At 31.6% G+C, this 23,573-nt stretch overlaps 2 protein-coding genes across 2 annotated transcripts; both read left to right on the top strand.

Annotated features, from left to right (window-relative positions):
• Window positions 1–6,683: 6,683 nt before the first annotated feature.
• On the top strand, window positions 6,684–12,986 carry KAPP (kinase associated protein phosphatase). The gene is made up of 13 exons (XM_039020334.2): window positions 6,684–6,941; window positions 8,183–8,369; window positions 8,470–8,643; window positions 8,745–8,920; window positions 9,082–9,240; window positions 9,597–9,740; window positions 9,837–9,898; window positions 10,511–10,646; window positions 11,068–11,162; window positions 11,560–11,675; window positions 11,761–11,890; window positions 12,604–12,658; window positions 12,753–12,986. Exons 1-13 carry the CDS (start codon window positions 6,702–6,704, stop codon window positions 12,912–12,914), a joined length of 1,836 nt encoding a protein of 611 aa, XP_038876262.2. The 5' UTR covers window positions 6,684–6,701; the 3' UTR covers window positions 12,915–12,986.
• Window positions 12,987–15,324: 2,338 nt separating this feature from the next.
• Window positions 15,325–22,556, top strand: ATCHR12 (SNF2/Brahma-type chromatin-remodeling protein CHR12). Its single transcript, XM_039018734.2, has 12 exons — window positions 15,325–15,743; window positions 16,063–16,219; window positions 16,506–16,570; window positions 16,813–17,001; window positions 17,560–17,709; window positions 17,873–18,268; window positions 18,785–19,044; window positions 19,238–19,453; window positions 19,780–19,987; window positions 20,075–20,222; window positions 20,460–21,065; window positions 21,502–22,556. Exons 1-12 carry the CDS (start codon window positions 15,561–15,563, stop codon window positions 22,206–22,208), a joined length of 3,285 nt encoding a protein of 1,094 aa, XP_038874662.1. The 5' UTR covers window positions 15,325–15,560; the 3' UTR covers window positions 22,209–22,556.
• Window positions 22,557–23,573: the final 1,017 nt, after the last annotated feature.

The raw sequence follows: 23,573 nt of genomic DNA, 5'->3' as shown, positions 1-23,573 counted from the left end.
TCTTTTCTTTCTTTTTTTTTTCTTTTTTTTTTTTTTATAATCTATATATATGAATTGAAGGGGGCAATTTTTTTTAATGAGATAGACAAAGGTCAAAACGTTAACAAGAAGGATAGTAAGATAGGAGAAAAAATAGATAAAATAGAGAAGTGGTAGGTCATAGATTGAACTAGGGGAACTAGATAGAAATGAAAGAGGGAGGTGGTGGGGTGTCGATAAATGGTATTTTCTTTTTTTAAGATAATGGTATTAATACAACTTTTTGAAAGTTTAAAAGTATTTTTACAACGAGATATTAATGGCTTTTGTTCATATATTAACAAGGATATTTTTTTTAATTTATTTTGTAAGTTTGAAGGTATTTTAAAACTTTTGAAAATTAGTATTTTTAAAATAAAACTTTAATGGTTTGCATCCAAAACTAACGGTAAATGTATTTTTAAACTCTGTTTGAAAATTTAAAGATATATTTTTTATAAGTGCATTTTTACGTAAAGACCCGCTAAATGACAATTTTTATATATATAATTTAGACTAATATAATTTAGACTAAACTTTTCAAGTAAGTGGATTCAAAAGTTATTAGAAAAATTTCCAGAATCTCTCCAAATCCCCTTGTTGGAGGAGAAATTTCGGACCAACCACGGATCACCACATCATTTGCTAAATTAATGACGGAATTCCAAAATCGTCAAATTTTGACTAATTAAGAGTTGACATATGTCTCAAATTGAAATCGATGAAAAATTCTGTATTTTTGTCGCAGATGTCGATTGAGTAAATTTAATTTCGACCTATAATTTGAGTGTTGGCCCAGTTACGCCCAAATATGGGCTTAAGGTGGGCTTAAAACACCAAAATAGGCCTAAGGCCAGTTAATTGGGTCTAAAGACCAAACTCAAGTCCAATTAATTAGGCCTAAAGGCCAAGCCCATGGGTCAATCAAGGTCAGACCCATGATCCAATCAAGGCCAGACCCAAGCCTAGGGAGTCCTATAAATTTGCCAAGAAAGAATTCGAGATCGAACCTTGTATGAACATCCTAAAAGAAAAACAAAATACCAGAATTTAAGAAGGAAATAGAAAACAATTTAAAATATTAGGAAAAAAATGTTCAGATACAATGAAGTCAAACTTTAATTTAACATTAAACTAATAACTGCCAAAGTTTTTTTTTTGCATACTCAAATTTTTTATCACTTCCATTTATAAATAATAAGTAATCAAAATTAGTATCCAAATTCTTTCCACTTCCATTCTTAGTATGTATTTTATGTTTGTAACAAATAGCCTAATAATAATTATTATTATTTAAAAAAATATATAGCTTTATAAATTTGGTTCTTCTCTTAACATATATAATTTTTTATAGCATTTCTAAAAAAAATATTAAAGAATGGTTCAAGTTGAAGATCTCCATTCACATCCTACCACCAATAAGGTATGATTGACAATTCTATAAACCTTTTTTCCTTTAATTAAAAAAGTGTTTTTTATTATTATTCAAAATATTTGTTTAAGGTTGAATCTATTGTGTTGACCGACTATTAATTGATTCAATTAGTATATAGTTTCTATTTTGTTATTGATAGCTTAGGTGGAATAATATTTTCAAGTTTGTTATGGAAATTTGGTACTTAATTATGATTTTTCTTTTTTTACGAGACGAAATTCGTTAGGTTGCATATTAGAGGATGATGGTTTAATATTCTTTTTTTGAAAGTAAGTGCGAAATACGAATCGAATTTTTTTTTTTTATTATTATTATTATTATTTGGATGGGAGAATCCCTATGCTCATTTTGACCATTATTTTTATTATTTGCGATTATGTTTCTTTTTTCTCTTTTGTTTTACTTTTTTTTTAGAATAACGCAAAAATTTAAATTTTTGTATTATATGAGTTGTGTTTTATGTATTAAAATGTAAAATATTATGAAAAGGGGAAATGAACTTCAACAATATATTTTTTTTTAATAATATATGAATTGAGTTAGCTCATTTTATCTTAGAAGATTCACTCATATAATTATATCGAATACATTTTTTTTAACCTAACAATAAATTTAAACCTCAATACATGAAGTGAGAAATACTAATCTCGATCGATAATTTATATTTTAAACCTTAAAATTAACAAACGGATGAACTTGAAGAAAGTATTAGATGACTTTCAATAGTTTTTAGCATTTTGAAAGAGGAAAAACAATAGTGACATATAAAAGCAACACCATGCAAATTTTGAAAATAAAACTATTCCGCCAAAGACCTTCTTTATGAGTTTTTTTTTTTTTTTTTTCTTTTGAAGTATACTAAATGACCAATTGTTGAATTAGGTCACGATAATATAGCTATTTGAAATTTGTACATCAACGTAAGCGTAACTCATAAGTAATTGACATGTACTTCTTATATTAAAGTCGAGAGTTGAAATTCACATAAATATCATCGACCAAGATGTTAGGAATTTAGATTTTTTTATCTCACATATTGTTGAACTAAAATTTCATTTATAGTTTCTCCTTCACGTGTGTGTGGTTTTTTATTTTTATTTTTTAAAAAATTAAGCCTACAAATACCACTTTCACCTCTAAAATTATTATTATTTTTATCTACTTTTACCTATTTTTAAAAAACTTAGCCAACTTTTGAAAGAAAAAAAAGTACAGCTGTTTGGTAACCATTAGATTTTTTTATTTTTGTTTTTAAAAATTAAACCTATAAGCATTACTTCCACCTCCAAGTTTCTTTCTTTGTTAACGACTTTTTACCAATTGTTTAAAAAACAACCCAAACTTTGAAGGGAAAAAAAACTAACCATTACATTTAAAAAAGATGCAAAATATTATAAGAAATAAGGATAAAATAGGCTTAATTTTCAATAACCAAAAACAAAAAAAGAAATAATTTCCAAACGAGACTATAATTTTTAAAAAATTGTTTTTGTTTTTTAAAATTGGCTAAGAATTCAACTCTTATACTTAAATATTCAAACTATTGTAAATGAGTGTGAAAAATGGATTTAATTTTTAAATATTAAAAAAAATATAAACTGATTATTGGGGTCTTAATTATTTAAAAATCGAAGATAATTTCTTATCATAAAGTTTCATCATAAAAAGGCCAAATTTAAAATGCCCATTAGGTTTTAAAGAAAGGTCCAATTGGTTATTTCCGCCCAGAACCGTATCACGAGCATCAGGTATCGGCCCGCTTCTGACTTCCGTGAATCACGATCGGCATGTTATGATTTGTGGGGCCCACCTGTCTCGACCTGCCACGATTGTATTCGATTTGATTATATATAATAATTTATTAACATAATTTATTAATGGTTTTATTATTTTTTTTTTAAGAGTATTTGAGAATTGAAAATCTGTCCTTAAAGTTAAAAATAGAAGTTCTAGAATGGTTGAACTATGGAACAATATTTCTTTTTAAGAAATGAGATGAAGCAAATATATAGAAAAATGGACCGTAATAGCTTCCTCGAGTTTTCATCTTCTAAAATAGGTCATTTTTTTTAAATAAATTCATTACAATAAATTTTTTTTTGTCCATCTTACTTGAGATGGACTACTAAAATTTACATGCAAATTTAACTTTTTGTGTCGATTATTTTAGGTTTTTGAGATTCTATACATTTGGACTTTATCGGTCAAATCTTATGCAAATTAATCTATATTCTTTATATTTTCTCAGTTTTTTTTATTTGCAAAATTTGATCTTTTACAAAATTTAGAAACCATAGTGCCATTGAGATCCATCTAAAAAATCATAATTGGTAAATTCATTTGTAAATTTAGAAATTCATATAACCACAGAAACAAAAATTAAGGTAAATATTTGAAAAATGGATAAATATCCATGAGCTTTGAGAAATAGATGTGTCTAGTCCATAATGTTTGAAATGAGCCAATTTAATTTCTAAATTTTCAAAAATACGTTTAAAAAGTCCTTAAAAAAAAAAGTCATTAACTTTGGATTAAAAAAAATTGACTAGATGAGGTGGCAAGATGAGTTGGAAAAAAATATATTTTTTTAATATTTCCTTCATCTATTTTATTCCCCTTTTGAAAACTTAGGGGCTAAATTGATTAATTTTAAATATGAGGGACTCCTATCTCCCAAAATTAAAGATCACAGAGGTATTTTCCCTTTGAAAAATTATGTAAAAGTTTGATATAAGATTTGGTAAAAATAATCGAAGAGAAAATTTAAAAATATATAAAATTTGGAAAGATTATATGATATATGGTAAGTTAGTACAATCTCGTGTTAAAATTACAGAGATTTCACGAAAAAAAAAAAAGCCTAAAACTAAATTTGAAAAAGTTAATATTTTGACTAAATGTCGGTGTTGGATCTCATCTTTAAAATTTTGTAAAATTCTTATGGAAGACAACATTGTTGCCTACAAGTTAACATCTTTGGCATCTTCTTATGGTTCTCCTAATAATAATAATAAAATTATTATTATTATATTATTTTTTTTAAAAAAAAGGGTCTTTCGAGCTTATGTTTTCCCTCTTATTGTTGAATTGGATTTATGTAGTCGTTTTGGTGGTTCATTTCGGCGTTTTAATGAATTTTTGTTTAAAACAACAACTTTAAATTTTGTGCTTAAATTAGTATATAAACGATTATATTTTATTATTATTTTTAGATATTGTAAAGATCTAATAAATGCAAAAATTAAAGTTAGGAACTTTTATATATGTTTTTCTTGAAATAATTTAACCAGATTGGTATTCATAAAATTCCAAGACAATAAAGTAATAAGGTTAACATTAAAAGTAGGATCGAAAAAAAATAAATAGTTTAAAATACCATTTTGGTACATATATATTGAAAATGATTAAATTTTAGACATATATTTTCAAATGTCTAATTTTAGTCATATTATATTGGATAAATCTTAAATTTAGTTTTTGCTGCTAGTTTGTTGTTTTTTTTATTATTTACTAATATTTTCACCACAAAATTTTAGATATATATTCACATAGTAAAAAACTATTGTAATCATTTAATTAATTTAGATAAAAATTAATTTTGAGATACTGAATTTATGATTTTTTTTTTTTTAAAACTACATAACTAAAATTAAATAATTTTGAAGTACGTGAATTAAAAACAATAGTTTGACCTAAAAAAGTCACATCAACGATTTGTTTTCTTTTAAGTTTTATCTTTTCTAATTGCTTTACTCTTCGCAAACGTGTGAGTCCTTAGCTTTCTTAAGGGGCCGGTGATTTGAATCTCACCTAGTTGTAATGTAATAATTCGGAAAAAATATAATGAACAAAAAATTAATGAGAGCAGGATGAGTTTGTTTACGAGAAAAGCAAGTTAATTTAATTTAACATGGTAAATTATTATAAACTTGGTTCAAATCATATTTTTTGTGTTGTATCGATCCTTAAAATTCTCATAATATCAAATAAATCTTCAGTATGTTTATCTTAATCGTTTTACTTTCAAGTTTGTTCTGATTTATTTTCAAATTTTTAAAATATATGTTTTCGTTTTTAATTTCTCAAAAAAAAAAAAAAAACTTTTATTCTCTTAGAAAAAAGTTAATGATTGCAATTTTGAGATGTATACTAATATGCTAATACAAGCAAGCCTGATAAGACAAAGATAGACAAGGTAAATTTAAGATAAAAGAGTAACATAGAAAATAACAAATGGATTGTTTTTTAATTTTGATTTTTGAAAATTAAGTTAGTAAACATTGCTTTTCCCTATAAATTTAATCGTTTCGTTATTCATTTTGCAATAATGTTTCTAAAAAACAAGCTAAAATTTCAAAGCTATAAAAAATAATTTTCAAGAGTGTATGTTCTTTTTAATTTTAGAATTTGACTAAAAATTCAAGTATTTTTTCAATAAAAAATATAATTATATTGTGAAATTTAGAACAAAACAAGCATAGTTTAAAAAAAGAAAACTAAAAATAAAATTGTTAACAGATGAAGTCTTAAAAATTCAAGGATTAAAATAGAATAAATGTGTGTTCGACAAGATTTTCGAAGAAATTTGATTCATTGAATTTGAACTTGATATTTGTATTGATTTCAGTATGGTGAGCCTAAGTACAATCTCTAATATTTAATCATTTGATGATTTCCCTTGAAAAGTAAACTTTAATACTTAAACGTGTTGATCTTCTTGGATTATCGACTTTTAGGTTTGATGACCTTTTTGGCAACCTTTTAGTTTGAATCAACTTTGATGGGCTTCTAGCTCGTTGATCATCTTGGATCGTCCTTTGAAGCTTCAATCTTCTAGTTTTTAAGTCTGAGAGCTTATGAGCTTCAAGTTTTGAATCTTCAAAGCTTCTTTAACCTTTAGTTCTTCTAACCTCTCAAATATGAATGGGTAAAACCTCTATTTATAGAGTTTCTTTGGGTCTTATATGTGCTTAATCCTAATATCTTCCTTGACCCAAATCACAACTGACTTGAAATGTATTGGATTTTCGAAACAATGGACTTAGTTATTCGATATCTAATTATAATTTTCACAATTGGTTTAGGTTCTTGCTTTGATGATGCGGTAACAAAGCGATACTTAGGATAAGAAAAGGATATTTTGAAAAGTTAGGGACTAGAATAAGATAAATTTACAAGTCAAAAGGGACTAAAATGAAATTAAAAATTTAAAACCCAACCATTTTTAATTATTTACTAAAGCAAGAAAATGGAAAATTTTGATTTAGAGCGATGTGGGAGTTGCGACCATTTCAAAGCGACCTTCTCGCGAAAGCCCCAGGGCCAGGCAAATCTGTTTCCTCACAGGGGAGAGAGAGCGATGACGATGGCGATACCAGGGAACATTGTCGTTGTTCTTCTCCTTATGTTGCTTCTCATCATCCTCCTCCTCCTCATTGCCTGCAAACCATGGCGTTTCTTTTCTTATTCCCGTTCTCGCACTATCAAGGTCTTTTTCCCCTCATCAATCACTTTATTATCTGTTTGTTTTTATTCGTTTCTGTTGTTCCTTCCCCCCTATAGCATTATTTCTGTAATGGTGCCGATTGATTGCCGATACGTTGTAGAATTTGAATTGGAATGATATGAATTCTTGCTGCGTTTGGTTTGTCCAATGTATGGAATTTTTTGAGGTTTTTTTGAGTTGGGCTATGATGCGATCAAGCTTCTTGTACTTTTGTTTTTGGATTGATGGGTTCATTTCCTATGATGGGGGTGAATTTTAAATTGATGGGTGTTGATTGTTTGGTTCGAAGTTTTTTTTATTCGTGGGCATTGGTTTTGTAATTGTATATTTTCTGGATTTTGTTTGTGCGGGGTTGATTTTCATCTGGAAATGTTAGCAGTGATTTATTGGAATCTATTATGTGAAAATAATTTATGGTTCTTCTGTTGTGTTTATAGCTAATGGTTTTGTGTATGTGGCTTCCCTTAGCGAGCTCCTTCCTTAGCTTCCTTATAGCTGTATTCGGCTCTTACGAGATTCTGTTAGCTCAAATATGATTTTTTAAACTTTCGTCACCCACCCTCACCCGCAATGATAATTGATGACAACATGTTTTGAGTCTTGAATGACTTGATTCGTCCTTGTTGCTTGGCATTTATCAGGCGAGATTTTGGTTTTCAATTTCTCAAGAGATAAAAAAAACCCACTTTATTTTTCAATATGGAATTACTTTTCAAAATATATGTTTTAAAGATTGCAAGATCACATCAGATATTTCTTAGAGTTTGAAGATTTGATTTAGAATGGGCATGAAATGAAAAACTTCTTTCATATTTAGGAGGTTTGAATCTAGCTTCAACCTCTACCAGAACTAAAAATATTAATTTATTGTACATGTTTTACATTATTTGTTATTTAATTAATTTTTAAAATGAAGAGAAACCGATAATTATTTTATATGTTTGTTTTAAAGATATTCAAGGTTTCAAAAATTTGTAAAGATGTTAGTTTCTAAAATATTTTATTATTGATTATTGTTATTAGTATTATTACTACTATTTTCCAATTTCTGAAAAGTAGAATACCCAGTGATTTTTTTATCTCATTTATTTTTTAAAAATGATAAGAATATCATGGGATGCGACCATGGTTGCTAAGATCGTGTATTCTTGGTTATTTGATATATGATGCTGCCATCTTCTTGATTTTCTTTACGTGTCGCTACCTCCAATGTTTTCTTTCAGGTTCCTGACCTCGAGAGACCTCTCGTCTCTGATGCTGCGGATGACACTCAAAACCAATCCAGTGAGCTTCCCAGAGATTATGATCTAGAGGGCGCACTTCAAACTGATGGACATTTTCGGTCCCCAAGACTACATGGTCTGAGTCATAAACAAAGACTGCCACCTTTATCTCCCCATTTAAGTCAGGGTATTTGACTCTGCTGTGTCAATTTCCGTCAAGCATCTTCCTGACTGTGTATGGTTTATTAATTTTTCATTTTTTTGGGTGATCTATTCATTTCTCTCAGGTGATAGATTGGTTCCAGATGTAGCTCCTGATCCTTTAGAAGTTATTTCAGTTGGTCAAACCCTTAAACGTACTTACTTTGCAAACCAGATTCCAGAAGTTCAAAAACATGCAAAACTGAGCCCAGGAAGTGATCAACTCCACGAAATTGCAAGTCAAGATATCTCACATGGAAGTAATTTCTCATCTCAATTGTTTATTCAGTGAGGCTATTATCAAATGTAGTGTATGCGAGTATGTAAAACATACCTTCATATCTTTCTGTTAGAAGTGCAGGAAGTTACCTCACTTTGGAGGTCACCTCCGGTCCTTCTCGTGGACTGCATTATTCAATACATTCTGCAAGCACGTCTGGGCTCCCATTGACTCTTGGAAGAGTATCTCCTAGTGATTTACAGCTGAAAGATTCAGAAGTCTCAGGGAAGCATGCCTTGATAAAATGGAATCCAAATGTAAATATTGCTATAGTGGTTCATCATCGAATTATAATCTACATTTATCTTTGTCTTGTAAATATTGCTATAGTGGTTCGTCGTCGTATTATAATCTACATTTATCTTTGTCTTACTTATGTGCTGTTCTGCTTATTACTAAACTATTAATTTGTATGCAGAATATGAAATGGGAGCTTGTGGACCTGGGTAGCTTAAATGGGACCTTATTAAATTCTAGACCAATCAACAATCCTGACTCTGGAAGTAGACATTGGGGTGACCCAGTTGAGCTTGCAAGTGGAGATGTTATAACTCTTGGTACAACCTCCAAAGTGTATGTAAGTTTACTTGTGCCCTGTATTTGTTACTTCATATAGTCATTATAGTAGTAACTATCTTGTGTTGGCTTAATAGTGGGTTAGAAAACTGTAAGGCCATTTGTTTTTAGTGGTCATGGGTTGTAACCGCGAAGCTTCCTGTATCGGATATTTAAAATCTTAGGTTTCTCAATACCAAATGTTGGACAGTCAGGTAGTTGTTATGTGACATTTGTTGAGACGCACATAGGAGGGGAACACAATCCAGGTTATAGAAGGCAAATGCTATTATTGTAGTGCGTGGAGCTATCTGTTTCTATCACAACGCTGAATAGATTATTATTTTTTTTAATATTATTATTTTACATCTTTGGCAGGTTCATATTACATCTCAGATTGAGAACCATATTCCCTTTGGAGTTGGTTTGGCATCAGATCCAATGGCTTTACGTCGAGGTGGAAAGAAGCTTGCCATGGAAGATGTTTGCTATTATCAATGGCCTCTTCCTGGGGTTGATCAGGTTTTGGTGTTGGCAATTTATGTATTATTATTATTATTATTATTTGTTCACATGCATACCAAAATGGCTTATCTTGCATGGACATTTATCTGGCAGTTTGGAGTTTTTGGTATCTGCGATGGACATAGTGGAGTAGCGGCTGCCAAATCTGCTAGCGAGTTAGTATCTGTTTTAAACTTCGGCGTTGTTGCTAATAATTATTCCTTTCATAGTGAATCTGAAAGAAACCTGAAGATATTTAAGATTTGAATACCACAAATCAGAGGAGACTTTCCAGAAACTTCAGTTAGGCGTTCATGATGTATGTACCCTTAGATAGAAAACTTAGTGAACTTATTAAAAATTGTTCTCTGAATGGTTTTGCGGCTTCTGCCAAGGGTGCCTTGTATGGAAATGTCAAATTGACTAGTCACAGAAGTATGTGTACAGTTTTCTGGAACTTCAGTTTGTATGTAGATAGTATGGCGTCATACTTTCTGTCCTGTTTGACCTTGACATGAGAATATGTGCATTCAAATATTTGAAGGCTTGTTGGTTTGATTGTGATATTGGTTTGATCTTGGAGCCCCCTTTTGTACTTCCTTTTGGGCTCCCTCTTGTCCTTTGTTTTCCCTTGTATTCCTTTTATTCTTTCTCAATGAAAGTTTGGTTTCTTACAAATAAGTTTATATATATATATATATTTGAAGACTTGTAGTTTCCTTTTTTCGTCACTTGAGTGGTGGGCTTTTACATGCTACTGTACTAATTGTTAATATTTCTATTTCTAGGATGCTACCGGAGAAGGTTGCCACAATTCTATCTGATCCACTGAAAAGGGAGAGGGTAGTAGCTCTTCGTGATGCTTCAGATGTTCTTAGGGAAGCATTTTCTCAGACTGAAGCTTGCATGCATCACTATTATGAGGTTTCTTCACTTTCCCTTAATGAATTTATTTTTAGTATTGCTGTGGAGCATTGATATGTATTTTGTTTTAATTTCTTTATTCTTGTCCCAAATATTGTTTATCAATAGAAGCATGACACAAGGTGCATAGACACTGCAGCATGTCCTTTTTCAAGGAATTTTCTACCTGTACATGACAGAAATACATCGTTCAAACTATGCTATATAAAAACAAATTTGTGTAATATAATGGGTTTGCATTTATGTGAGAAATATAAATTTATGAATGATATATATGTTTTTTTTTGTTAGAAATAGAATCTCTTACTCTGTATGCGCAAAGGGTTATTTATTTATTTATTATTATTATTATTAACCTTGTTAGTATCGTTGTTGGCAACAGTTGTTTTAGTATTAATGGCTCCAACCAATCTCTTTCCAGGGTTGTACAGCCACGGTGCTTTTAGTTTGGGCTGATGGTGATGAAAATTACTTTGTGCAATGTGCGAATGTTGGGGACTCTGCTTGTGTTCTGAAGTATGTGTTTATACTTTTACTTGTTTATGTATTGGTCGGCCAGAATGCTGAGTATTATTGAATCGGAGGCAGCCATTTGTATGCCATAGGGGAAATTAAAAATAATAATTAAAACAAGGTTGAAAGAGAAAAAGAAAAGAGGACATGTTATAGTTACTTGGAAGGATTTCAAGTTGTTTCTGTTGTGAGGTAGAAAATTATGGCCCCCGCATTATTACCGTTTTTGTGAGCAGAAATGACTTCATTTCCGCTTCTCCATCCTTTTTCATTTTAAATCACTCTTAAAGTAAGGAAAAAAGTTGGTTTTTCACCGTTCCTGGATAAGGCTTTTTATTTTATTTTATCTTTTAACTTATGTTGATGTCGTCTTCTTCTTCTCTCTTTCTTTTTCTTCCAGTGTTCATGGGAAGCAGATGAAGATGACAGAAGATCACAGAATTACTAGTGATTCAGAAAGACTCCGAATAGAACGAGCAGGAGAACCATTGAAAGATGGAGAGACACGTTTGTGCGGTAACGAAAAAATTGTCCTTAACACTAGCAAATAGTTATATGTTTTAATGTTAGACGTTGTTCACACCTTACCTCCTTGCCTCAGGCTTGAACCTTGCAAGGATGCTTGGTGACAAGTTTCTTAAACAACAAGACCATCGTTTCAGTTCAGAACCTTATATAAGTGAAGTTGTCCACGTAGATCAAGGAAGCAAAGCTTTTGCAGTGATGGCAAGGTGATTTTAACTTGCGATTAATATGACCTCCTTCTTCTGTTATAGTAAACACTAAATGCCATGAAAAAGAAAAAAAATGGGGGGTTGGGGAGCTGAATGAATCCATGCTGGTTTTTATTCAAAATGTTAAATGGCAAATTTAGTCCTTAAAACTTTTAATTTTGACTCTAATAGATCATTGAACTTGAGAAATGTCTAATCTGACAACTGACATATTAACAAATTTTGAAAACCAATTGTTGTACTAGATATAAAACTAAGATTTATGTGTCTAATAAGAATCTAAACTTTCAATTTTGTATCTAGTAGTTCTATGAATTTTAAAAAATGTTATTCATAAATGTTGAATAGGTTGATGACTATTAGATACAATTGCTAATTTGGTGGGACTTGGACACAAAATTGAAAGTTTAAGAATCGATTGGACACTTTTTAAAGCTTATTGACCAAATAGATATAAACGTAAATGTTCATGAACCTACTAACACTTTTGCAAGTTTATGGACTAAATAGACACAAACCTAAAAGTTGAGGAACTAAGCATGTAATTTAACGTGCTCAAAACCCTTTCATACACGTTTGAAACTTTTCATCAAGGGAAATGAGAAATAGCAATAGGAAAAGGAGGGAAATAACCACAAGAACAGTTCAATTCCATAATCTTTGTTCTGTTAAAGTTGGAAACTCAACTTATGATTCTGCGATAATCACAGTGATGGCTTTTGGGATGTGATTGGTGTGAAGAAGGCAATTCAGCTGGTCCTTCAGGTACCATTTTTTTCCCTCCCTTTTTCTCTTTTCACTTGTTTTGGAGTTTCAACTGAGCAAATGATTGTGGATTGTGTGGATTGTTGTGCTGCAGGCTAGGGAGAGATACTCCATAAGTGCAGAAAATTCAGCGGAAAAGGTTGCGAATTTTTTGTTGGGGGAGGCTAGAACACTGCGTACAAAAGATAATACAACCATAATTTTCTTAGATTTTGAGGTTTCTTCTCATAGAATCACTTGTAAAGTTGAACCATAAATAAATTATGTATTACAACAACAAATGTTATAGCAGCATCTTACTTAGTAATGGTTATTACATTTTGCCTAATCTTCCAAAGTTCCTTCTTTATATTAAAACAAAACCCAAATGGGATTTAAGCCTCCCCAGAATCATTCACATCTTATATTTTCATTTTTTGATCTTAGAAACTTCTCATACGAACCTGCGACTTCCCACTTGCAGCTTTGTAATTTCTCGTCAAATCAATTAATTTTTTTGAAAAATTAAATTTAGCATATACATATGATAAAATAATTATTGCGTTCCTCGAAGTGAGGATAATTAAAGATGTTTTTTTATATGATATTGGAACCTTTTTGACTAATTGTGTGGAAGTACTGAGAAGGTACAATAGTTAGGTAAATTAGTTGCTGCAGTATTGGTATTGTAAATTTAGTTGGCATCCTTTTTCTTCAGACTAAATTATAAAATAAAATAAAATAAAATAAAGAAAAATCGTTGAAAATTTAAGAAAATTTTATAAATAGAAAAATTTTAAAAATATTTACAATACAAAAAGTTTCGAAGGTATAGACTAAATAAATAAATATGGAAAGACCATAGTCTAAAATAAAAGATTAAAAAAAAAGATTGAAAGTATATAAACTAAAGTATTTTTAAAGTTAATTACTATTTTGGTCTCTATACATTTAATTGTTCAAAGTTAATCTTCATATTTTTAATAAATTTTAAATTTAGTCCTCCAAAGACCATTTTTTTTTTTATTGAAATAAATGAAAAAATACCACTAATTTTCAGGTGTTTTCAAATATAGGAAAATGAACTAAAATATTTTCAAATATAGTAAAATTTCTCTATCTATCTACGATAAATCACAATAGATCGTGATAAACTACTATTTGTATTTATCTATATCGTAAATCACAATGATATTAGTCTATCACAGTCTATTACGATCGGTCGCAAATAGACTGTGATGTTATTCTATTATCAACAGTTTTATCATTTAAAATATTTTTTCATAATTTTCATGAAAAAAAAAAAAATACTATGAGAATGTATTTTCAAATTTTATAAAAGAAATGTTGATAGAGGCAATCTTTCAAAAATATAAAGTAATAATAGACTAACATCATATATGGTTTTTAAGATGAATTGGATTGGAAGTATACAAACTCAAAATAAAATGGAAACCAAATAAACAAGAGCAAAATGGGTCCAAGTGAGTGCAAATTGACTTACATATGACACGTGTTAGCAATTAAGAGATTTGTTATTCAAATTCCCCACTATATTGTACCCAAAGAAAAAAAAGGGATCAAAATGATATTTTAACATTTTTTTTAAAGAAAAAAGAACTGCAATGCAAATTGAAAAAGAGCTTAAAAATGAAAGTTAAAATTCACTTTTGGTCGTTGAACTTTCATGGAAATAACAATTTAGTCTTTGAAATTCACTTTGTAACAAGTCAATACACATATTTCAACATATATAACAATTTAATTTACGAACTTTTAATAAATATTGATACAATCCTTACATGTTCCATATCGTGAAAAAAAAAATACTATTAAGATTTAATGAATTTTTTCACACATGTAAATTGATAACCTAAATAAGGGCTATTATATATATATATATAATTATAAAGACTAAGTCATTACATAATCCAAATTAACAATTAAGTTTGATGATACTTTTCACGATAGATTATATTCTATGTTTTCAGATTGACTAAGTTTAGCAAATATTTGTTTGGGAGACAATTTGGATTCCATTTCTAAAAATGATATGTTTTTTTTTAATTATGTGATCAAAACTGTGTAAAATCTGAAAACAATATTTTTATATTATCATTGTATCCAGATTTTGAATTTTAAATTTTAAAATGCAGAATTATATTAAATAAATAGAAAAACATTTAGAAATAAAGCATGTAAACTCAATTATTTTTTTAAATAAAATATGCATTATGTATTGTATTATAAATTATATAATATAACAAAATAATAATTATTCAAAATTTTCACATAAAATATGTTTATAAATAAATTAATAATCAACTAATATTTAGTGGGTAGATTATAAATACAAACTTTTTACTGAATACAATTTAATAAAATTTATAAATTAGAATCCAATTTGTGAATCTATCATTAAACACATATTTGAAAATATAAAATACAATTTTTTTAAAATTGAATTTCTTATTTTAAAATGTATGTTTTTAGATTGATTACCAAACATGCCCTTGTTATAAATTTGGAAATATAGATACTAATTTCTAAATCAAATAGAAAGTGATTTGTTAATTTAAAAAAGGAAACAAAAATTGGATATTTGAAGGGCAGTATGGACATTTCAAATAGAGGGAAGAGGGCTGTTTGGTTACGGAAGATAAAACCAAAGCAAACAAAGAATAGGAGGAAGCAATAGTAGCTGAGGCTCCTGGCAAAGTCGCACGCACAAGAAAATACAGAAGAAGGAAGAAAGAAACGAAGGCCAAAAAGAAATTTTGCAATTTACGCGCGACACCAGATTTTTTTTTTTAAAAAAATTTTAATTCGTTTTCAATTTTAATTCTTCAAAATTAGCCGTCAAATATAAATAAAAATAACCCCTTCTTCTTCTTCCTCTTATTCTTCTTCTTCCTCTCCCGCCATGAATATGGCTCATCTCGACACCGACCTCCCTTCCCTCGACCACCTTCACTCTACCAGGTCCCTCATCTCCGCTCTCAATTTACTCTCCCGGAATCTTCCTCTTCCTCCCGACCTCTTTGAAGCTGTTTCTTCCATTTATTCCGCTCCTCAACACCAGGATCTTACTCCTCTCAATGATTCGGTACTCATTCTCGATCCCTCTCCCTCTAGGGTTTCCTCTGCTTTCTTTGAGTTCTCTTCATTTGTTTTTCTACATGTTTTGTGTTTTGGCTTAATTGATGCAGGATGCTGATTGTGGAGCCTTTGGATTGTTTTTATTAATGCGTGTAGATAGATCTTGGTTGAGCTTATGTTATGAATTTATAGGAAATTTAGGTTCTACTGGTACTAATCTAGAGAAAAAGGTTTATTCCGCGTTGTTTTTCTGATTGTTATTGTTGCACTGTTGCACTGGGTGTGGTTTCTGAGTTGTGTGCTGCAATGTTTTGAATCTTGTTTAGGAGGAGGTTGGAGATTCTGTTCAAGAAGATTTATTGACTGACCTTGGAGATGCTTTGGTGAAGCAACGTTCGAATTTTGTATCTGGTTCGGGGTTGGAACAGTTGAGAGAAGAGCGGTATCGAGGTCGCGTGCGACATCGGTTGAATGATTTAGAAGGTGATTCAATTAATTTGATATGTTTTAAACTTTCCTTCTCGCTGTGTTTTGCTGGCCATTGCTCTTAATGCCAAAATTGGAAAATAGTATAATGTTATTTATGACTTGAGATGAAAAACCTGTGAATAGAAGTACTACATTATGTGTTGTGCTGCATTAGCGGTTATGAATTATACTGCTCTATATTACTACCAGACTGGGAGATGTCTTTATACATTTGCAGTTGGTTAAGGGCGCGTTAAATGGTTCATTATTTGTACTTATTCATTTAATAATATTGAACCAGAATTACCTTCAAGTAGAGGGGAAGACTTACAGACAAAGTGCTTGCTTGAACTGTGCGGATTAAAGGTAATCTTGCTGTAGAATATATTCTTCACATTTGATTTGATTGTTAATAATAGGTTGATTCATCTTCGCTTAGTATTTATTTATTCATTTTTTTTGTAGACAATTATCAAAATTTTGCTTAAACATTAAAATAGAAAGTTACCATATTGGTTGTATTTGTTGCATAGCTCGAGTATTGATGTTGATAAATCAGTGTGCACAGTTTCATTTGATACTGATTGATTACAGTCATTTCATGGCAGTTACTAGATTTGCAAAAAAAGGTACGATCTGATGTGAGTTCAGAGTACTGGCTTCAAGCAACTTGTGCATATCCAGACAAACAATTATTTGATTGGGGCATGATGCGTTTGCACCGTCCACCATATGGTGTAGGCGATGCTTTTGCCGTGGAAGCTGATGATCAATTGCGGAAGAAACGGGATGCTGAGGTTATTTTTCTCTGATGGTCATCAATTCTGTTTTCCTTTCACTTTCCTCTGAATAGTTGGCCCAATGCACTGTGTGAGATATATATTATATTAGTAGATTACTACTTGAACAATTACTTTACTGGTTTTTGGCTATTAAAAGCTGATTAAAAGAGCATATCCAAATTTTGGCTGGAAAGGGATCATAGACTCCCACTCATTAAGTTTTAAAGAAGGGACATAAAATTTAGGACTTTACTCAGTACAGGGCTTGTTTTAATGCAACCTGAGAAATTTTTCTGATTCCATGTCCTTGGGTTGGTGCCTTTTTCTATCACCTTTACGTATTTGTTCTTAGGAAATATCACTTCCTATCCACACACACACACACAAAAAAAGGGAAAAAATGCATATCCAACAAGTGCTCTAAACTTTGAGGACTACGAGAAAGTGTTAGCTCAAGAAATCATTATATTATGAAAAATATATGATTTTGTGTAAGCAAAAGGAAAAAAAATATAATCTCCAATGAAATTGCTTGTTGTATACTATTGAAATAGAAGAAACCTATTTTTGCAGAGGACATCAAGGTTAGAAGAGGAGGAGAAGAACCAAATTGAGACTAGGAAAAGAAAATTTTTTGCTGAGATACTGAATGCTGTACGTGAATTCCATTTACAAATTCAAGCTTCTATAAAACGTCGGAAACAGAGAAATGACGGAGTTCAGGTATTGCCTCTTTAATTTTTTCTGTATCTTAATTTTGATTTTGCAGAGTAGATACTTCTATTTCGACCCGTCTTTAAATTCTGATACAAATAGGCTGCAATGTGTTTTACTTATGTTGGGAGGGAGGGTTAGTTATAGTTTCTATCACATGATATTTGGACAGGCATGGCATGGAAGACAAAGACAACGTGCTACAAGGGCAGAAAAACTGAGGTTCCAAGCACTAAAGGCAGATGATCAAGAAGCTTACATGAGATTGGTTAAGGAGAGCAAGAACGAACGATTAACAACACTTCTTGAAGAAACAAACAAACTACTTGTTAACTTGGGTGCTGCCGTTCAAAGACAGAAAGATTCTAAACTCTCTGATGGCATTGAGACCTTGGATGAATCTGATGTTGATTTAACCGAGTTGGATTCTTCAAAGAATGCAACTCCTCAAGATCTACTCATGGACGAAGATCTAGATGCCATTGATTCTGACCGAAATGATGAAACTGGTGATTTGCTTGAAGGACAGCGACAATATAACTCTGCCATTCATTCAATTCAAGAAAAGGTACCCAAGAAATTCATATGTATTGCATTGGGTTTTAACTTATGTGGTAAATCCATTTCTCTATTCTATAATCCACGTGTTAAACTATGTTGAAGTCAGGATTTAGTTAACACTTGAAATCCTATTAAGAATTTCATTTTCTGAATGTAAAGTGTACGTCAGTAGAAAATATTCTGATCATTTAGTAAAATTCAATTCAGGAAAAGTATACGTCAGTAGGACTGGTCATATTATACTACGCACATTCTGATAATGTATAAGATATTGCTAACTTCCTCAGACATTGCCCCTGGGGATTCCCCATCCTCTGTTTTATATTTTCTTGTCTCTCTTTTACATCTTCATCTATTTGTTTGTTGGTATGCTATTTTAAGTTGATCTCAGCATTCTTTTTTAAACACATTTCCAAAGAGTTTTAAAAGAACTTGGAATCAAATAATTATAATTCTGCATGTCACTGAACTGTTAAAACTTTGTATGAATTGAGGAAATCTGACTAATATTTCAATTCTACAGGTCACTGAGCAGCCTTCCATGCTACAAGGAGGGGAATTGAGGCCCTACCAAATAGAAGGACTTCAGTGGATGCTTTCATTATTCAATAACAATTTAAATGGAATATTGGCTGATGAAATGGGGCTGGGGAAAACAATACAAACAATCTCATTGATTGCTTACCTCATGGAATACAAGGATGTGACTGGACCTCATTTAATAGTTGCTCCCAAGGCTGTACTGCCAAACTGGATTCATGAATTCACAACATGGGCCCCAAGGTACGGAAGAACATCTTTTACACTCACTTCCCTTGCACATTCTTTTCATTCTCTTGGCTGTACGTATCCGTCTTTGTAGCTTGTTAAATATACAGTATTCAGATTGGAATGACGAATTTGAATCCTAAAGATGTGTATATATGCATGAATAAATTGACTTTGGAATCATTCTTGTTTTTTGTTTCTTATCCAGTATCGCTGCTGTTCTTTATGATGGACGTCAGGAGGAGAGAAAAGCTATAAAGGAGGAGCTATTGAGTGAAGGAAAATTTTGTGTCTTGATTACACATTATGATCTCATTATGAGAGATAAATCATTTTTGAAGAAAATACACTGGTATTATATGATTGTTGATGAAGGCCATCGGCTGAAGAATCGTGATTGTGCTCTTGCACAGACACTTGCAGGGTATGGAACTAGAACTAGAGATGCCTTTTCTCCTCATAATATCAAATACTATTTCCTATCTAGGCTTGAAATATTTTAGTAACATATGTCTCTCTCTTTTAAAGAATTACACTTTTCCCGGAAGAGCTTGTTTAGGTAGTTCTTTTTTAACTGTAGAAGATACTTTTTTCAACATCAAGCCTTAATTTACGACCTTACTTGAACAGAATCTGTTCTATAGGTTGTACAATTGTGTCCTCCAGTTCTTTTCCTTCAAAATTTACCCTTTATGGATTAAAATATAGAAATCGGAGTTTTATAGATTTGAAGCATTTCCTTGTTTGCAGCTACCAGATCAAACGTAGACTTCTCTTGACTGGTACACCCATCCAGAACAGTTTGCAGGAACTATGGTCCCTACTTAATTTTCTCCTGCCGCATATATTTAATTCTGTCCAGAACTTCCAGGAGTGGTTTAATGCACCATTTGCAGATCGGAGTGATGTTACTCTGACAGATGAAGAAGAGCTATTGATCATTCGCCGTCTGCATCATGTGAGCATTGTCTATTAGCTTTTCTCCACGTTTGAGTGAAATTTTCATTTTTGGTTTTGCGTGCCTTTCTAATATATTTCTCTTTAGGTTATTAGGCCATTCATATTGAGGAGGAAAAAGGATGAGGTGGAAAAGTATCTACCTGAAAAGTCACAAGTCATACTAAAATGTGATATGTCAGCATGGCAGAAAGTATACTATCAACAAGTCACTTCTATTGGCAGAGTTGACACTGGTATCCTGTATATGCATAGCTTGGGAATTTCATTCTATTCAACCCTTAGGCACTGTGTTGCATTGCAAACAATGTCGTCAGCTTTTAAAATGCTATCTAAATTCCTATATTCCCTCTTATGACGCTACATATTTTGGTTTGAATAACTTTGTGTCCTTCAGAGCTTATTTACCTTCTTTGGTTACAGTGTATTTTAAGTTTTTTTACAGGTTTAATTAATAACTATTCGCTTTGCAGGTTCTGGCAAATCAAAGTCCCTACAAAATTTAACGATGCAGCTGAGGAAGTGTTGTAATCATCCATATCTTTTTATTTTGGGAGATTATAATATTTGGCGCAAGGAGGAGATCGTCAGAGCTTCTGGGAAATTTGAACTACTGGATCGTTTACTCCCAAAGCTACATAGAGCTGGACATAGAGTCTTGCTTTTCTCACAAATGACTCGTCTTATGGACATTCTTGAAATTTATCTTCAGCTCCATGAGTTTAGATATCTGCGACTCGATGGTTCAACGAAAACTGAAGAAAGAGGGGCTTTAGTGAAGCAATTTAATGCTCCAGACTCCCCATTCTTCATGTTTCTCTTGAGTACTCGGGCTGGTGGTTTGGGTTTGAACTTGCAAACTGCGGACACTGTTATTATCTTTGACAGTGATTGGAATCCTCAAATGGACCAGCAGGCAGAGGATCGAGCTCACCGTATTGGACAAAAGAAGGAAGTAAGGGTGTTTGTCCTGGTTAGTGTTGGATCTGTTGAAGAGGTTATCCTGGAGCGTGCAAAACAGAAGATGGGGATTGATGCCAAGGTTATCCAGGCTGGACTTTTCAACACAACTTCAACAGGTTTGTTCTTTTTTAAATCTAATTACCTACTGTGATGCCATTTGGGCCACGTTTACTTCCTAGTAAACGTAATCAATCAAACAATCGTAATATGAAAATTAGAGTCCATTTAAATACGTGCGAGAAAATTAGTTAATAAATATTCTGTGAATTATGAATAAATAAAAAAAAAAAATCTATTACGATGGAACAGGGAACATGACCTTGATTCAAAACTAGTGATTGAATCCATTTTTTTGTTTTCTTTTGTTTGGTACTTGAGAGGTTCCCAATTTTTATATGTCAAGCAGAAAATTAAATATACGGCATTTTCGCTATATCTCTCTCCCTCTCTCAAATTTCCTGGAATTTCTTGATGGCTTATTTACACTGCCTTCGGCTTTTTTATTTTTTGCCTTTCCGTTCACTTGGTTCTGCCTCCATTTGTTTCTTCCAGCTCAAGACCGGAGAGAGATGTTAGAGGAGATTATGCGCAGAGGAACTAGTGCACTGGGCACCGACGTGCCAAGTGAGAGAGAAATCAATCGCCTTGCAGCTCGATCAGATGAAGAATTTTGGCTGTTTGAGAAAATGGATGAAGAAAGAAGACAGAAGGAGAAATATAGATCTCGCTTGATGGAAGAACACGAGGTACCTGAGTGGGTATACTCAGTACCCGAAGGTAATGAAGAGAAGAACAAGGGTTCAGATATTTTCGGCGTCGCTGGAAAACGAAAAAGAAAGGAGGTGATTTATGCTGACACACTGAGTGATTTGCAGTGGATGAAGGCTGTGGAAAATGGAGAAATTCCAAGCCTTTCAATGAAAGGGAATAGAAGAGAGACTCCCTCACGTGAAGGCAGTGCATCAACCAGCAATATTACCGGCACAAGGGCAGAGGATAAGCTGATAGAATTTGATGATAACGTTCCTGTAATGAGTGAGGGAACAAGTGAAGACAATTCTGGTTTAGAAGCAACCCCAAATAGACAAAAGTGTGAAGGAGCAAGTATTAGAAAACATGAATTCCTGGCCGAGTCGGGAAGTGAATGGAGTCGATGTGTAATAACATGGAAAACACACAAGAAGAAGCGGTCGAGCTATGTCCAAGGTTCTTCAGATTCTAGACATAACTCCAATGGAAGAGGAAACGGATGGGCTTGATTAGAGATTCAAAACATTGAGCAATCCCGTAAATGGCAAAATAATGCCATTAACTTCAGCTTCGCTTCCGAGTTCTGTTCAGCAACTGATACTCCATAGATGAACTTCAGCTTCACACATTTATCAGCTGATTGAAGGACGAGAAATGAATGAGAATGTTCTCATTTTAAAGTGCAATGGCAAGTTCTCAAGAGCTCTTCCTCATCCATTCAATGTTTGTAAAATTTCTCATGTTTGCTATGATATAGCAATGTAGGTGTAGACATTTATATACATACTTCTCCCTGTCCACTGCTCTCTAATTTAATATAAAGCCTCTTCAATTAAATGCAGGCTTTGACCTGAAAATCCTTAGAAAACATTTCCCATTTTTCACACCAATTACCTTTTATTTTAATATGTTACTTTGTTAAAAATTCAATTGCAATTATGGTGTTGCTGCCTTAAACCTTCTCTGAAATTTCATGGTCAGAGACCTGCAAGAGCTCCAAGTCAAAGCCATCAACATTAAAAGCTACACCTTGGCCTTTTACCTTTTGGGTCCATCTGCCAATCATTATCCATAATGAGTGATGGCTCCTTAATTAATATTTTTATTTTAAGGATAAATATCATTTTGATATTTCGTATCTTGAATTTCTAATTTTATTTGGTTATTTTTTAATCTTTGAGCTCAATTTTGGTTATTTTTATATATATTAATGCGCTCGCTCACATGAGTATATATTGAACACAGGAAAATAATCTAGTACCCACTTTGATTGAAGTTGATGTCCTGAATCTCATGGGTCCTGAAATTTGTAACTCAAATGATTTATTTATTTAATAAAATCCGAAGTATTTTATTCGACATTTAGTAGTATTAAACTACCAAATCAATAAACTAACATCCGAGGTTATCTTCTATATCTTAAACATATATGTAGAGATATACAAGCGGATTATGTTTAAGGGGTTGTTTGGGGCGTTGAGTTGAGATAGGATGTCTGGAGTTCATGTCTGTGGAGTTTATATATCTACATGTCTGTGGAGTTTATATATCTATGGAGGGTTTGAGTGAGTTCATATGTCTGAGTATTTGATGCAGTGTTTTGAACTCTAAATAATGTGCTTTTATGATTACAATTTTTGCTTTATTTTTTTATTCAATATTTTAATCTTTTTTTTTCTTTTAATGAATTATGGATGGCAGTTTTTTTTCCTTTTAATTTTTAAAACTTTTCTTTCTTTCTTTTTTGGGCAATGAACAACAATTATCTCATTATATTTCTTGTAGAAATAAGGTTAAATAAATGAGACTGAAGTGAATTCAAACTTTTAATTCTAGCTACTTTTCTTCATGAATTTCATTATCATATTCTTCTT

Source organism: Benincasa hispida, chromosome 12, assembly GCF_027475165.1.
Source record: "Benincasa hispida cultivar pf3 chromosome 12, pf3_genome.v1.1, whole genome shotgun sequence".
NCBI classification, from domain to species: Eukaryota; Viridiplantae; Streptophyta; class Magnoliopsida; order Cucurbitales; family Cucurbitaceae; genus Benincasa; species Benincasa hispida.
Note: the sequence above shows the minus strand (reverse complement) of the source record. Positions and strands in the feature narration are given on the sequence as shown.

Excerpts from the sequence above, each read along its gene's own strand:
- KAPP (XM_039020334.2), top strand. The coding sequence starts at position 6,702 with ATGGAAAATTTTGATTTAGAGCGATGTGGGAGTTGCGACCATTTCAAA. Across the intron at positions 6,942-8,182 it reads CCCGTTCTCGCACTATCAAG|GTTCCTGACCTCGAGAGACC; the intron begins GTCTTTTTCCCC and ends GTTTTCTTTCAG. Across the intron at positions 9,741-9,836 it reads CTCTTCCTGGGGTTGATCAG|TTTGGAGTTTTTGGTATCTG; the intron begins GTTTTGGTGTTG and ends TTTATCTGGCAG.
- ATCHR12 (XM_039018734.2), top strand. The coding sequence starts at position 15,561 with ATGAATATGGCTCATCTCGACACCGACCTCCCTTCCCTCGACCACCTT. Across the intron at positions 16,220-16,505 it reads TCGGTTGAATGATTTAGAAG|AATTACCTTCAAGTAGAGGG; the intron begins GTGATTCAATTA and ends ATATTGAACCAG. Across the intron at positions 21,066-21,501 it reads TTTCAACACAACTTCAACAG|CTCAAGACCGGAGAGAGATG; the intron begins GTTTGTTCTTTT and ends TGTTTCTTCCAG.